This window comes from Capsicum annuum, chromosome 3 (genome assembly GCF_002878395.1).
Source record: "Capsicum annuum cultivar UCD-10X-F1 chromosome 3, UCD10Xv1.1, whole genome shotgun sequence".
Taxonomy (NCBI): domain Eukaryota; kingdom Viridiplantae; phylum Streptophyta; class Magnoliopsida; order Solanales; family Solanaceae; genus Capsicum; species Capsicum annuum.
The window spans coordinates 37,440,044-37,454,490 of record NC_061113.1 but is presented as its reverse complement, the minus strand read 5'-3'; the positions used below and the strand labels follow the sequence as shown (position 1 = coordinate 37,454,490).

At 30.5% G+C, this 14,447-nt stretch overlaps 1 protein-coding gene across 1 annotated transcript; it reads left to right on the top strand.

The window, feature by feature from the left end:
- Positions 1 to 7,431: 7,431 nt before the first annotated feature.
- LOC107863921 (uncharacterized) lies at positions 7,432 to 14,447 on the top strand. Its single transcript, NM_001324877.1, is given in 7 exon segments — positions 7,432 to 7,900; positions 12,409 to 12,539; positions 12,813 to 12,930; positions 13,278 to 13,388; positions 13,474 to 13,589; positions 13,681 to 13,835; positions 13,961 to 14,447. Coding segments are annotated over 7 exon segments (1,587 nt in total).

The following is a 14,447-nucleotide window of genomic DNA, read 5'->3' as shown; positions in this document are numbered from 1 at the left end:
TGCATTTAAATAAATTATACCATTTATTCTGTATTTTTTATATAATTATACCTAATCGACGTTAAATTTAATGGGTGTCGAAGCACCCCAAAATTACACGTGGGTCTGCCCCTGTCTCCTCCTGTCATACAAGGGTTCGAAAGAAGAGTCGAGTCATACTAATTTATTTACGGTGTCATTTCATCTTTTTACAAGTACGAAAACATACTTTCATTGCTTTATCCTGTAATAATCTAATTACCACACAAATACAATTCTTACCATTATAGTTGCGCCAAAGCGTAATTATTTCATATATAATTCAAATTAACAGTAAACTTCCTCTACTTTTTTAAGGAGTAATGTGTGCCCCAAAAATCACCCATTTAAAATTCAATACTATTTCTTTAGCCAAAAGAGCTAGAATAGTGTATGCACCAATAATTACATAAATTTAATTTGTTGATTAAGCTAAAGTTTCTTTTTTAGAAGCAAGAGTACTTTTGTTTAACAGAGCACATGTACTTATTAATAAATAATCCAATCATTAAAAGAAGATCACTCTATCCTACTTAACCCCAAGAATATTTCTACTTTAATTTGTTGAGAAATTTTAGGGAATAAGACAGAGTATCTCTTTTATAAAGTCATAGTTACTCCCTTCGTTTCGTTTCAATTGACCCTCTTTCTAAAAATATTTATTTTAATTTTGTTGTCTCTTTGATGAAATCAAGAGGATTTTATTATGTTCTTTCAATATTATCCTCAATATTAAATGACTAAACAAAGTGTATTTATTCAAATTTATATTTTCAAAACATAATTAATAAGGCTAATTTGATAAAATACATATCTAATTAATATTTTCTTAATAAATGTGTCAGGTCCATAGGGCCAACTAATTCGAAACGAAGGAAGTACATTTTTAGCTGATTAAGTACTAACTCTTCATTCCTTTTTACTAATTTAGTACATTAAAAATAGTTTTTTTCTGTACTTTACCTATTAAAGTACTAACTAAAATTAGATTACCAAAGTATAGTTAAATATAGGCAATTTAGTAAAACAAATACTTAATAATTAATTTCTTAAAAAAGTGTTTAAAGTCAAACTATACAAGTAAAATGAAACATGAGGAGTATATTATAATAGTATTGGGTTTGCTTTTATTTATTATGCAAAATCAAAGTTAAATGTCCTTGCTCAAAAGTAGCCAAAGTGTAAAGTGCACAGAACAAAGTGATGGATACACCATTACACCTGCATAAAATAATCAAATTGATAAACAATACTTCGGCAGTCGTCCCAAATTATGTGTAATCATTTTTTTTGATCCGTCTTAAAAAAAATATCATTTTTTCTTATTTGGTAAGTTTTTAAAGACACAATTATAATTTTACCCTTAGCGGTCCCAATTAATTTTAAATACTATTACTCCTTTTTTATTTGTTTTTTCAATTAAAAGTGATCCCATTTGATTTTAAATACTATTACTTTTTTCTTAAGAAGAATAGTTTTATAACTTTAACAAAGTCAATACTTATTTCTTAAATATTATGTCCAGTATAAATGATGATACATAATTTAAAATGGAGGGAGTAGTATTTACTAAAATTCAAATTCAAGAGTATCTAGTGATTTTCAAATTGAAGGAAATGATATTGGTATAAGCACCTAGTTATAGGACTATTCACTGAAGCTTTAATTGCCAAAAATAAAATAAATACTACTGTATTAAATACATCAGCAGTGTGATGGTTTAGTTTGATGTACTTAAATTGTGTTGAAACTTGAAAGAATCACTTTGTCTTAATAACGTATGTAACACAATTTTTTTTTTAATTAATTGCTAAAAAAATAACATATTTTAAATTTGGAAACTAGTATAATAGTTTAATTCTGACCAATAAAAAACTTTTGTAACCATATAAATATTAGAACATGCTTAAGGATTAAAATCACAAATTTTAAATTATTATACGATCATGAAAATACAACAATCTCAAATACAAATATATAAGAGCTAAATATATAAGAGCTAAAACTGCCAAGTTTCATTCCATTCAAAATAAACATCTGAATAATCTAAAAGGTGTTGTTTTCCAACTTTTTCGAGTACAACAATCTGTAATTTGATACAATAACTTTAACACTAGTTCAAGTTTAAAACAGGAACACTATGAAGTACAACAACACCCTCAATACAAGATCAAAGTGATCTTTCTAATAAGTGTGTTTTATTTTTTTAGAAATTAAGATGAAATAGAAATATAAAGTCAAGTCCCCCAACTTCACCCAGATTTCTTAAGGAATAATTTTTCTCACTGTACCCGAGGTTTTGGAATCTTTCTCCCAGGATAAAATGGCTTTCAATCCAACTATAGTGACACCTCAAATAATCAGATTCGTCGAACTCACTCAATGATCTGATTGATCACAAGGAATGTTTTGAAGACAAGAAGAGTTTGTATTTCAGAAAATTTTTCGTTCCTAAACCTGTGGATAAATGTAGGTTTATATAGCCATAAAGTGCCCCTTCCAAAAGGTGGCAATGGTTCATCCGAAAAGGTGTATCCTTTGGAAGAGTCATGTCTTTTCATTCAAAACATTGTGTCTTTCTGAAAAGACACAACTATCTGAACAGTCACTACTTTTTCAAAATAATATGTCTTTTCATAAAACGTTATGTCCCTCCATTTTTCATTCACACCAATTGAACCCAACAAAAGGCAACCCGACATATTAAAGTTTTAAAATTTCATTTCATTCTTATATTCAATACTGATTCAAACTTTATCATGGGACGAAAAGGGAAGAGTATTTCTTTTTTATCATGCGATTTTCTTTACTCAACTTTCTTTTTTTCTTTTATGCAATGAGGATAATCTTTTTTTTCTTTTCTCCTATTATTATAATAATAGTTGTTACGGAGTACTATTTATTTTGTGTTGAAGTGAGCAATGGATGATGACGATGATGCTAGATTGCTGGTTCGTATTTAGTTGAATGAATGGGCAATCGTTTGCATGTGCGTAATGCGTTTCTTCGGTGGTCTCAACCCATTTAAATAAGAAAATGTAGATTTATGCTCGAAGAAGAGAAACTTGAAGTAACTAGTAAAGCCAATGTAATGTGATAATAAAATTATTGATTCAAACCGTGAAAATAGCCTCCTGCAAAAATGTGGGATAAAACTGCATGCAATAATCCTTTGTGGTCCGATAATTTTTTGAATCACGCTCATAGTGAAAACTTTATTAAACTAGACTATCTTTTTTTAGGTTTATATATGCACGAATCATCTCTCATTCATACGGTGCTTGAAGAAGGTATACAATTTAGTAGATAGTCTATTCTAATTTAAATATTAGTGATTGTTTTATGACTTTAGTTTATGACTTGTAAATGATGTAGAGATAATTTAATTTTACCCTTTGTTTCAAGGCTTTCTTTATCTCAACCTGACTATAATGTAGCAAACTGCTCCACGCACTCAGCTACGCCGTGGGTCCGATAGGCTATGGCCTTTTTTGTGTAGTCGTCTGCTAACCAACAATAGAGCTCCACTATTTTGGTCCCATATTATATGCTGCCCACGCTCACCAACAATGTTGCAGTCCAACAAATCATGATCAATGCCTACATCACTTGTTTTGTGTTCATTTTATTTTTGTTTACTAATATTATCTTCTAAATATGAGTGTCTTGTCTAAAATCTTGAACTTTTAGGGCTCTATATATATATAAAAATAAAACTATAAATATTGGGAGTTATATTGCGATATCATCTCAATCAAACATGAGATAAACTTATTTTAAAATTAATTTCTAACTTAATTATCTCTTATCTTTCGCACCAAACAAAACCTTAGATAAAGCATTACAATATTGATAATTGATGAAATTAATGAACAAGTGACAAATTGGAAAACTGATCGATTAAAATACTGTGTCATGAAGAGTCATTATTTTACAAGCGATTTTATCCTGATTATGGTGCAAATCGTTAAGGTTGATTGCTTTCGAAGATTTCACAACACACTTCCAAACATGTGTATTAGAATGATTGAAAATTGTAGGGACAAATGAACTGTCCAAAACTTAGATTAGGTGGACAAAATTAGTCATGTGGAAAGCTACTTGACAACATTTTTAAAAATTAAACTTGAGTTGTATTAAACGCACTAGCAACTCAGTATTGAGTTGTGTTTTAATATTTAGATTTTTCTAAAAAGAATAATGAATAATTAATGTATGAACTTCGCGATATCATAACAATTTTAGACGCATGTTTTTTGCCATTAATGCTAATAGATGAACATGCAACATGATAGAGGTTATTTTTTATTAATATATAGGACACAATGAATGTCAAAGATTTAGATTTTGAAATCAAATTTCAATAATTATTTTTGGGGTGAAAACATAAATGAGGTATGAAACTCATAAAACAATATATAATGTAAACGAGTTTTTGACCACTATAATACTAATAAATGAACATGCAACATGATAGTGGTTCATTTTATATATGATTGCATAAGAGAAAAATGAATGCTAAAGATTTAGACTTAAGAAATCCGATTTCAACTATTCGGGATAAAATTGTAACTATGACTATGTTTTAATTTATTATCCATTCAGTGCTCGCTATTTATATTGGAATCTGATTAATTTAAATTTGCACCGCATATAATCCATTTGAAGGAAGTGTTTCCTATCAAGGATTTTTTCATATCCAGAATTTGAATTCGAGACTTATGATTAAGGAAGAAATAACTCTATCCGCCGCAGATGTATGGTTATGACGAATGTTATTTGTTCGTCATCCACAAAGAAGAATACAAAATAATGGCTGTGGTAATTTGACTTGCGACATAAAATTAATAAGAGTGAAATCCCAATTTTACCTCAATATGATATTTTATCTTTTCTTACCTAGGGATTTTACTTATAACATAAATAATAGGAATTATAATTTTAATTAAAGTTCATCAACATTCTAAGCAGAATGATCTTTTTATAATTTATATAAAATCCACTACTATATTTATAATTCTTATTTTAATTTAATAGACGTATATTATGTATGCTTGTGGTATGTGCGCGAGTGTGTTAAGTTTTATTTGCTCGCTTATTTTTCGTCGTCTATACAGATTTTGTGTGTTTTGATTGTCTTTAATAAAATATTTTATAAATTAACTTAAGTTTTATCTAAAGGTAAATACGTAATCTCTAATATGTAATCTACCTATACTTCTAATTAATAATTACTAGCTTTTTGTGCAATCCACATAACATATATGTTAGTTGAATTTTATTTATAAAAAAATTGTTTAGACCATATATTGTTATTACAGTTGCTCTTTCGTCGCTCTTCCACAATTCCTTCGTTTCATAATTGAATGTGTAGGTAAATTTTTTGCCATTAATGTAGGTAGTGAGTTTATTAGAAAAAAAAATGAGAGCCGACACGTAAGGAAGAAGAGTTCTAAGGGAGACCACAATCCCATGCAGGCGGCCTTACCAAATTATTTCATAATATTGAATACTACTACTACAATTTATGCAAATGGGAAGATGGAATTTAAAGTTTACGAATTTAATATTTTTTTTAAAAAAAATTATTAAGTTCTAGATTAATAATTAGTATATATTAAATAATTATTTTTATTTGAAAATAAGTATAGCGTTTGAACCAAGATTAATGAGTTTGGCAACTCGTACCTTGATCTCTAATTTGTGACCGTAGGCAAATTATTATTTATAGGATGATATTTACTTTTATCCGAGAGAGTTAGAGCATTAAATTGTGTTAATTAATTAATTGAAGTTTAGTGATGAAAGCATAATTGAATGCTTGTATTTGGTATAAGCATCAAATGTGTGTAATAATTCATTCAATTTTTGTGATGGGACATTAGTTAATCGAGTAATATTTATCAATGGAGATGTACTTGTATTTACTCCCCAGTTCAAAATTTTCTAATTTGATTTTTCATTTACTTGTCTTTTTCCATTAATTAAGAAGAGATAATTTTTTTTTCATGTTTTACCATTTGCATTAATTATTTTTTTCTTCAAATTAAAATGTATACATTATTTAATAAAAATACTATAGTAAACTAGACATGTTATTAATTATTTATCCTAATTAATGTGTCATCTCTATTTGAACGGGTAATTTGGGATGTACTTCTTTAAGTGACTTAATTATGTATAAAAAATATTCATATCATTAATACAGAAAACCTAGGTTGTGGCAATTTATAACAAAATGTCAAATTCCATAAGTACTTTTCATAAATCTTTATTTGTTAATATTTGATTTGCTACTCCTCTTAAGAAATAATAAAGAAAAAGGTAATTTACTATATTATTCTTATTAATTATAAGTTTTTTAATATTGAAAAAAGTAAAAATAAGGATAAAATAGAGATAAAATGAGAAATTATCTCTTGATTTTTCACATTGAAAAAATAAATTTGAGTTTCTATTTTAGTGTGTCAAACAAGTAAAGATAGAGAAAGAGAGTAATAAGACCTCGTTTGGTCATGAAAATTACTCCATAATTTTCTGAAGTTGGAGTTGAAGTTGGAGTTTGAATTGAAATTGAAGTTGGAGTTGGAGTTGTGTTTGACCATGAATATAAATTTAAGTTATTTTTGAAATTTAGTGAGAGAGATATGAGTTACTTGTTTTTATTTTTCCAAATACAATTTCGAAATTGTATTTGAAATTTTCATGGCCAAAAACATATAATTTTCACTAAAGTGAAATAATTTAAAAAAAAATAAAAAAATTCATGGTCAAACAGCTACTAAATATAACCGAGTCTCCCTTTCTACTCTTGATTAATTAGGTACTCTATTCGTCCATTTTATTTTTCTAGTATTGACTTGATAACCTTACAATAAATATATTATATTTTGCTCATAATAAATTTAATATTTTAAAAAATATGATAAAAATAGTTTATATTAATAATAAAAATAAATTAATAACTTAGTAATACATTTTAATTGTATTATCTCTTGATTTTTCAATCAGAAACAAATATGAATTATCTATTTTCAGTATAATAGGGGGAAAAAAAGTCCAGGTTAATTGCAATGAGAATCTCTTATAATTATATTCAATTAGATTAAAATAGCAATTACTAATTTTAAATACAAATTTGACAATTTTGCCAGGTTGCTAGTGGGACCCAACCTACCCCCACGGACTTCCCACCTCAAAATCTCCTTGTAAAAGCCTCCAAATACTCCTTCTAAATACCCCCGAAACCCCTTCTCCAAACCCCTCAAAAATCTCCCTTCTCTCTCTAAACACACTTTGCTGTTACACTAATTTAGATTATTCAAACAACACATTTTCAGGTACCCAATAATAGTGGAAACTTTCATCTCATTAGTTTGAATTGTTCTACATTTTTGATTGACTAATCTCAATATGCCGCCGGCAGCCGGCGTTGTTGGTGCTCCTATGGTTCAACCACCAGCTATGGCATCCGAAACATACGCTAAGGACGCAATTATAGCGTGGTATAGAGGAGAATTCGCTGCTGCAAATGCAATCATTGATGCGCTTTGTAATCATATTACTCAGCTAGAAAGCGGCCGATCGGAATATGAATCGGTTTTAGGTGCCATACACAGAAGGAGACTGAATTGGATCCCAGTTCTTCAGATGCAAAAGTATTATTCCATTGCTGATGTCACTCTCGAGCTACGTAAAGTCGCTGCTCGAAAAGTTACTGACAGAATCGAAGTCGGATCCCAGGCCGTGAAAAAGAGTGAAGTAACGAAAGAGTCGTTGAATGGAATGAAGAATTTCCAAAACGGAAGCGGCGAGGTGGTAGATGAAGATACGGTCAGAGATGAATCAAATGGATCGCCGGAAAGTGAGATCACGGATACAGGTAAGTGTTTTTAAAATGAAATTTTTTATTAAATTATATTTAAAATTTTTGAGCTATAAACTAAGGTGCATAAAACAATTAATTGAACGGTGGTTTAATAATCGTGAATTTTAAAAATACAGAGAATATTCCTGTGTTTACAAATCTGGTGTGGATATTAAGTTATTTTTATTCTGTTTTCTAATAATTTATCGAAAGAGACTTATATGTGTTTGTTCTTATATTAGTATTCATATGTCGTTGCCATTAATGTGCTTCTTTGACATATTCACAACATAAAATATACCTGCGCAGTAGAAAAAGATTGAAAAGATGCATTAAGTTTTTAGCTATATGGGAGGTTCAGAAAAGAATTAAATCATAAAAATTTATATTTTTGAGAGAAACTGTTTCTTCAGCTCTATTTCGTGATCTCATAAAAATAATTAGTTACGTCAAGACTTTTCTTTATGAATAAGGCGCTTAATTATTTTGAAATTCATTTTAGAAATGTTGTTACTATTATTGAGGAAGTTTGGCTTTTTCGAACGTGTTTTAAAAAACTTTATTGGAAAATTTTTTTTGATTTTTTGAGTATAGTTTATGTTGTTTCTAAAATAAGTAAAACTTTATTAAAAAAAAAGTTAGGAATCTGACGTAACAGAGAAAATTATTAAATATATGTTGATTCTTTCACGTTGAATCTGACTACTATTTTGGACCTCAATCTAATTCGTCCGGGAAAAAAGAATTTCTCAATCTTCTTTTAAGTTTAACCATTCGGGATCACCTACAGTCCCAATTAATTTAGGTTTGCGCCGTATATAATTTATTACTGAAGAAAGTTCCTTATAAAAAATTTCTCTTTTAGAATTGAATTTGAAATCTTTCGAAAGAATTTGTTTTATCTCATCTAAATTCTTTAATTTATATGGAAAATTTCTCTTTGAATTTCTGTCTTGGAGTATGTTTTCATAAAGCATTTAGAATTCCTTTCAAATTATTTTTCATTTTAAAGAAAAGAAATTTTTTTTTTTTTTTGTTTGACAAACTGAAAAAATGATGTCCTGAAAATTTTCTCTCAAAAGATTTCAAACCAAAAAGACAATTTTTTTGGTGTATCAAAATTCAAGTGAAAGTTGTCATCCTTCTCCACAGCTTTATTTTTAAAAAAGAAACCAAAATATTCGGATATTTAGGGAGGACTTTTGCAGCTTTACAATTCCAATGTCAATCCTTTTATCCTTTTAATTTGCCGTTTCTAATTGGAAATGAAATATTCTAGTTAATGCTGTTGATTTCCCAATGTGTTTATAGAGAAAAAGTTTTGACAAAACCAAGAGGGGTGTTTTAATGCTAGGTGTTAGGTTCAGCATAGAATCAGAATTCAGAACCACAGGAAGTTACGGCGTACGAAAAACTGTACTCGTGACGTTATTTTAATTTGTTTGATATTATTTTTTTTAAAACAAATATTTAAAACTCATCGTCTAAAACAATTTTTAGATTCTATGTGATTGTCAAAATTAATTCATTAAAAATAAAAAATTAAATTATTTTTAAATATAGTAATTATTTAAACGGATAAAATGTAATTGTGTCAAATAAAATGAAGCAAAAAAATATTATTTTTTTATTTTAATTTATGTGACACTTTTGTTAATATGTTTGTCCCTTTTATGATTAAATTTTTTAATAAAATAAAGAATAATTATAATTGTTTAAAATAACCTTTTATGATTAAATTTTTTAATAAAATAAAGAATAATTATAATTGTTTAAAATTTATTTTAGACATAAATTTTTAGATTTTTTTTAAAAATTTATGGAGTATATAATTAATGATACTATCACGTAAATTAAAATGAGAAAGAATTGGATAAAAGAAGACGGCTATGTTAGATAGATGCCTCGAGGTGAGTATCATAGACAGAATTGACTCATTAAATTGTTGTTACTTTATTGAGGTGGTCTCCTAACATATGATGTTTTGAAAAACTTCATAGCTCTGTCTTGTTGGCTTCATCTTAAGCACGTCTGCTAAAGTTTGGCTGAGTAAACCAACCTAATTAGGATTAATTCAGATTCGATTTATAAAAGATCTGTCTCCCTAATATTACCTATAAGTTGGCTATTGAAGGCGGCACCCGTTCAAAAGAGTACAAATGAGTTTCTGAATTTAATAATATAGAACTTATGACTATAAAAACATATATTGTTGGATGTGATTGAAGTGGTTTCATTAAATAATGTATGGATCCCAAGTGGTGTCTTTATTAGGCATGATGAGTAGAAAATAGATTCATATAGCGAGTATTGTTATTTGTGGATGTAGCTATAATAGTGAATGTGTATTTCCTGTTATATACTTACAAATATGAGAAAAATGATTTGATTAGAGAAAGATATACTTATAAATTTGAGACTAATGATTTGATAAAAGAGGATATCAAGAAAACAACGTAATTTAAAAATAAAACTAAATTAATGAGAGATAATTTTTACTAAAATGAAATATGAAGAATATTTCTCTTTCATATCGTCTCAAATAAGGTGTCTCTTCCACCATGTTTACTAAGTTTTCGGTTTTAATATTTTACATGACAAGTTTAAGATCCTAAATTTTAATAGATTGTAAATATTTTAATTTAAGATTTCTAGATTCAAACATCTATCTTTAGAGCTTAAATTTTATATTCAATCAAACCAAGACACTTAGAGCCTGTTTAGCTATGAGAATTTTTTTTAAAAAAAATTTATTTCACTTTAGTGAGAAATTATTGTATTTGATTATAAGAATTTCAAATATAATTTGCAATTATATTTGGACAAGTGAAATTTGTTTTTAACTTTTCTTACTTCAACTTTTCTCGCGAAAAGTTAAAAAGAATAATTTATCTTCATGATCGTACACATAACTGTTTGCGATATTGAACACGGTCTCGGTCCTTTTCTTGAGTCGGGGGTCTATCGGAAACAACCTCTCTACTTCTTCGGATGTAGTGGTATGGACTGCGTACATTCTACCCTCTCCAGACCCCACTATGAGAGAATATACTGAATTTGTTGTTGTTGTTGATCGTACACATAATTTTAACTGTAACTCTTATTCCAACTTCAAAAATTTTAATTTTTATGACCAAAAAAAATCTGTCTTAAATTGGAACGTAGAGAGTAGTGTAGGTAATTGTAGTGGAAGGTGTACACCCAGTTGTCCTTGGGGGGTGGGGGGCTGCTTAATTGGGGTTCACTTTTTGTGTGATCCAATACTTTTGGGGGTTTGGGCCATGGCACTTGCTGTAGTACTCCCCCATTCATTTGGTAGGTTTCTAGAGTGGACCATTTGTGTTGTCTCTCTTTCCCCTCCCCTCCCAAGTGTTAGTGCTGCCTGCTTTCCTTTTTTTGTCTCCATGCTATGGTGGAAAGCCACGAAAGTTCTCTCCCCTTAATATCTTTTTGGACTTCAAATTATACATATATTAATATTATAAAATGATTATGCTGGAGTAGTATATGCTTTTAAAATATAGAATATGCCTATTAATATTAGCGACGCATGCACCTTTTGATTAACATGATCATGTTGTTAGTCGTGTAAAGAATTTCAATTTTAGATTTAACCAATTTCTGATTATTAATATACTACTTTCTTTGTTACTAAATAAGTATTCCTTTGATTATCAATATACTACTTTCTCCGTTACTAAATAAGTATTTCTTTTGTATTTGATTTTGTTTCTAAATAAGTGTTTGTTTAAGCCTTGAAAAGACATTAATCATAATCTTTCTATATGTCCTTGTTCACATTCAAGCTAACTCTCTATTTTAAGTGTAATCAATGTCAACTTGAAGAGAGACCTAAACTTTATTTAAGGATAAGTTGATAAAATTCTTTATTTTAAAAAATAATCAATGTCAACTTGAAAGATGCCTAAACATTATTTAAGGATAAGTTGATAAAGTTATCTTTCATTTTGTAGGAGTTGTTAGTTTATTAAAAGGAACAGTTCACTCGTAAAAATTATACCCCATCTTTTTGTGGGTTAGGTGAAGGTGAAGGCTAAAGGAATTAGACTCCATACGTAGCACTCGTTTGGTATCATTATGTGGGGACTAGTTGATTCTGCCCCGTTCTTTAACTTATAATGTTATGGTGTTATTGCCATCAATAAAACGTGGTCAACTAGAAACATTCTGTGCTATACCATGTTAACAAGCATGTTGAACATTGTTATGTCTGCAAAAAAATTGACTTATAAGTTAATATAAGTTAGCTCGGACGCTGCCATTATAAAAAAAAATGGACTCATAAGTAAAGTAACATGATGAGTTCGTTTCCTTTAATGTACACAGTGAAATGCTCTCGGCATTGCACCATCAAGGTTTCTTAACATATGGTCAAACTCAAGAATTCATACGCTACCCAGTGATCCTTCACTTAATTACTTTAATTAGTGGAATTTTCACTTCACTTGATACCATTATGATAGGAAATATAACATATTTAAAAGCTTCCTTTCATTTTATAGGATCCCAAGAAGCACAGCATTTCCTGGATTCTGATGAATTTTGCACAAACCATGAAAACTGCGAGGAGAGGCATGACCAGATCAAGATGACAAAGGGGTTTGTGTCAAAGGAACCAGTCAAAGGACATATGGTAAGTCCTCCATTCCCTTGTTATTTTTACATGCGCTCTGGCCGCGTAATATTCACAAATGGCCATTTTTTGCCCTCTGTGATTTAAAAATAGACGTTGTCACGAAGTTTCACATGTCAAATTAGAAACTCCGTAACAACGGTTATTTTTCAAAGATGCAGCCGAAAAGTGGTAGGTGAGTGCTATTTGTACGTTATGGTAGTATGGCATTCACTATTAAACCAATGTGATCTACGTTGAAGGTCTTAAACTTCCTTAATTTGTGGCTGGCAGGTGAATGTTGTGAGAGGTCTTAAGTCATTTGAAGACGTTTTTACTCGGAATGAACTCTCTAAATTAAATGACCTTGTGAATGAACTTCGAGTTGCTGGTCAAAATGGTGAACTCTCAGGTGGATCCTGTGATTCGTGACGCTTTTATAGTTATTGTTGTTTCCTTTTTGGGACGAAGTTATCATGAGATAGTAAAAGGACACCTTCTGTAGTTTTGCTGGAGCAGGTTTGGGCATTCGTTTTTCTTTATGACTAATTGCAGCTGCCTTAAACTTCTCTTTTCCTTATAATCTGATGAACAAATACAAGCACCAAAAGCATCAACTGAACTTAAAACTCCTTCAACTTCTTTGTTGGTAGCCTTGTCAAGTTTTTTGACGCCAGCAATTTCAAATCTGATTTTACTATTTACTTCTCCAGTGGGTGATCTTGGATAGTTTCCTGATTGACTGTGACTGTGTTTCAGGTGAAACTTTTATTTTGTACAACCAGCAGGTGAAGGGCAGCAAAAGAGAGCTAATTCAGCTTGGTGCGCCAATTTTCGGGCATGTAAAAGAGGATGCAACCTGTCAAAAGAGTAAGAAAAACCGCGTCTTAAAACATACTATAATCTCCAGTTCTAATTCGATTATGCAGTATAATTTGGGAATGTCAACTTTCAGGTTACAATGAGCCCATTCCAGCTCTTCTGCAAAGAGTCATAGACCACCTGATTCAGTGGCATCTAATATCAGAGAGTAGAAGACCTAACAGCTGCATCATCAACTTCTTTGATGAGGTATGTGCATTAATGCCAGAGTTATGTTGGCCTGCAACATTTTTATCAGGATAAAAATGAAGGCTAAATGCTTGTCTGCTGCCTTATTTAGGGGGAGTTTTCTCAGCCTTTCCTGAAACCACCTCACTTGGAACAGCCAGTATCCACCCTTGTTCTGGCTGACTCAATGATGGCATTCGGACGAACGCTTGTATGCGACAGTGAAGGGAACTACAAAGGGTCGCTCATGCTTTCTCTAAAAGAGGGGTATGTGCATGTCTTCTAGATGTTTTACACTGATGAAGCTTTTCCCCAATGACTATTCTTAGCTTTTCCACAATGACTATTCTTACTTATGGTTGGTTTTCTACCTGTCGTTTAATACTTGGCAGGTCTCTTTTGGTCATGAGGGGAAATAGTTCTGATATGGCCAGACATGCCATGTGCTCATCTGCTAATAAAAGAGTTACAATTACATTCTTCAAAGTCAGAACAGAGATGGAAAACAACTTTTCAGAAGCTGCTCCTCTGACTAGAGCCATGACCTTATGGCAACCTGGTGTTCCAACACAATATGCAACTGCAAATGGACGACACAATGGTTATGAGCCAATGGATGTGAGCCCCAAATGGGGTGTTGTTCGAGCTCCGATGGTTATGCTAGCACCAGTGCGTCCAGTTGTTATGAGCCCCCGGAGGGCTCCTCGTGGTGGTACTGGTGTATTTCTGCCATGGAATGGTGGATCCAGAAAACCTGCAAAGCATCTTCCACCGCGTGCTCAAAGAGGACGGTTCCTTGCGCTACCTCCCCCTGGTGACTCGCCAAAATCCGAGACTGCTTCAGAACCAAGTTTGGATCTTGATGGCAAATCACCATAG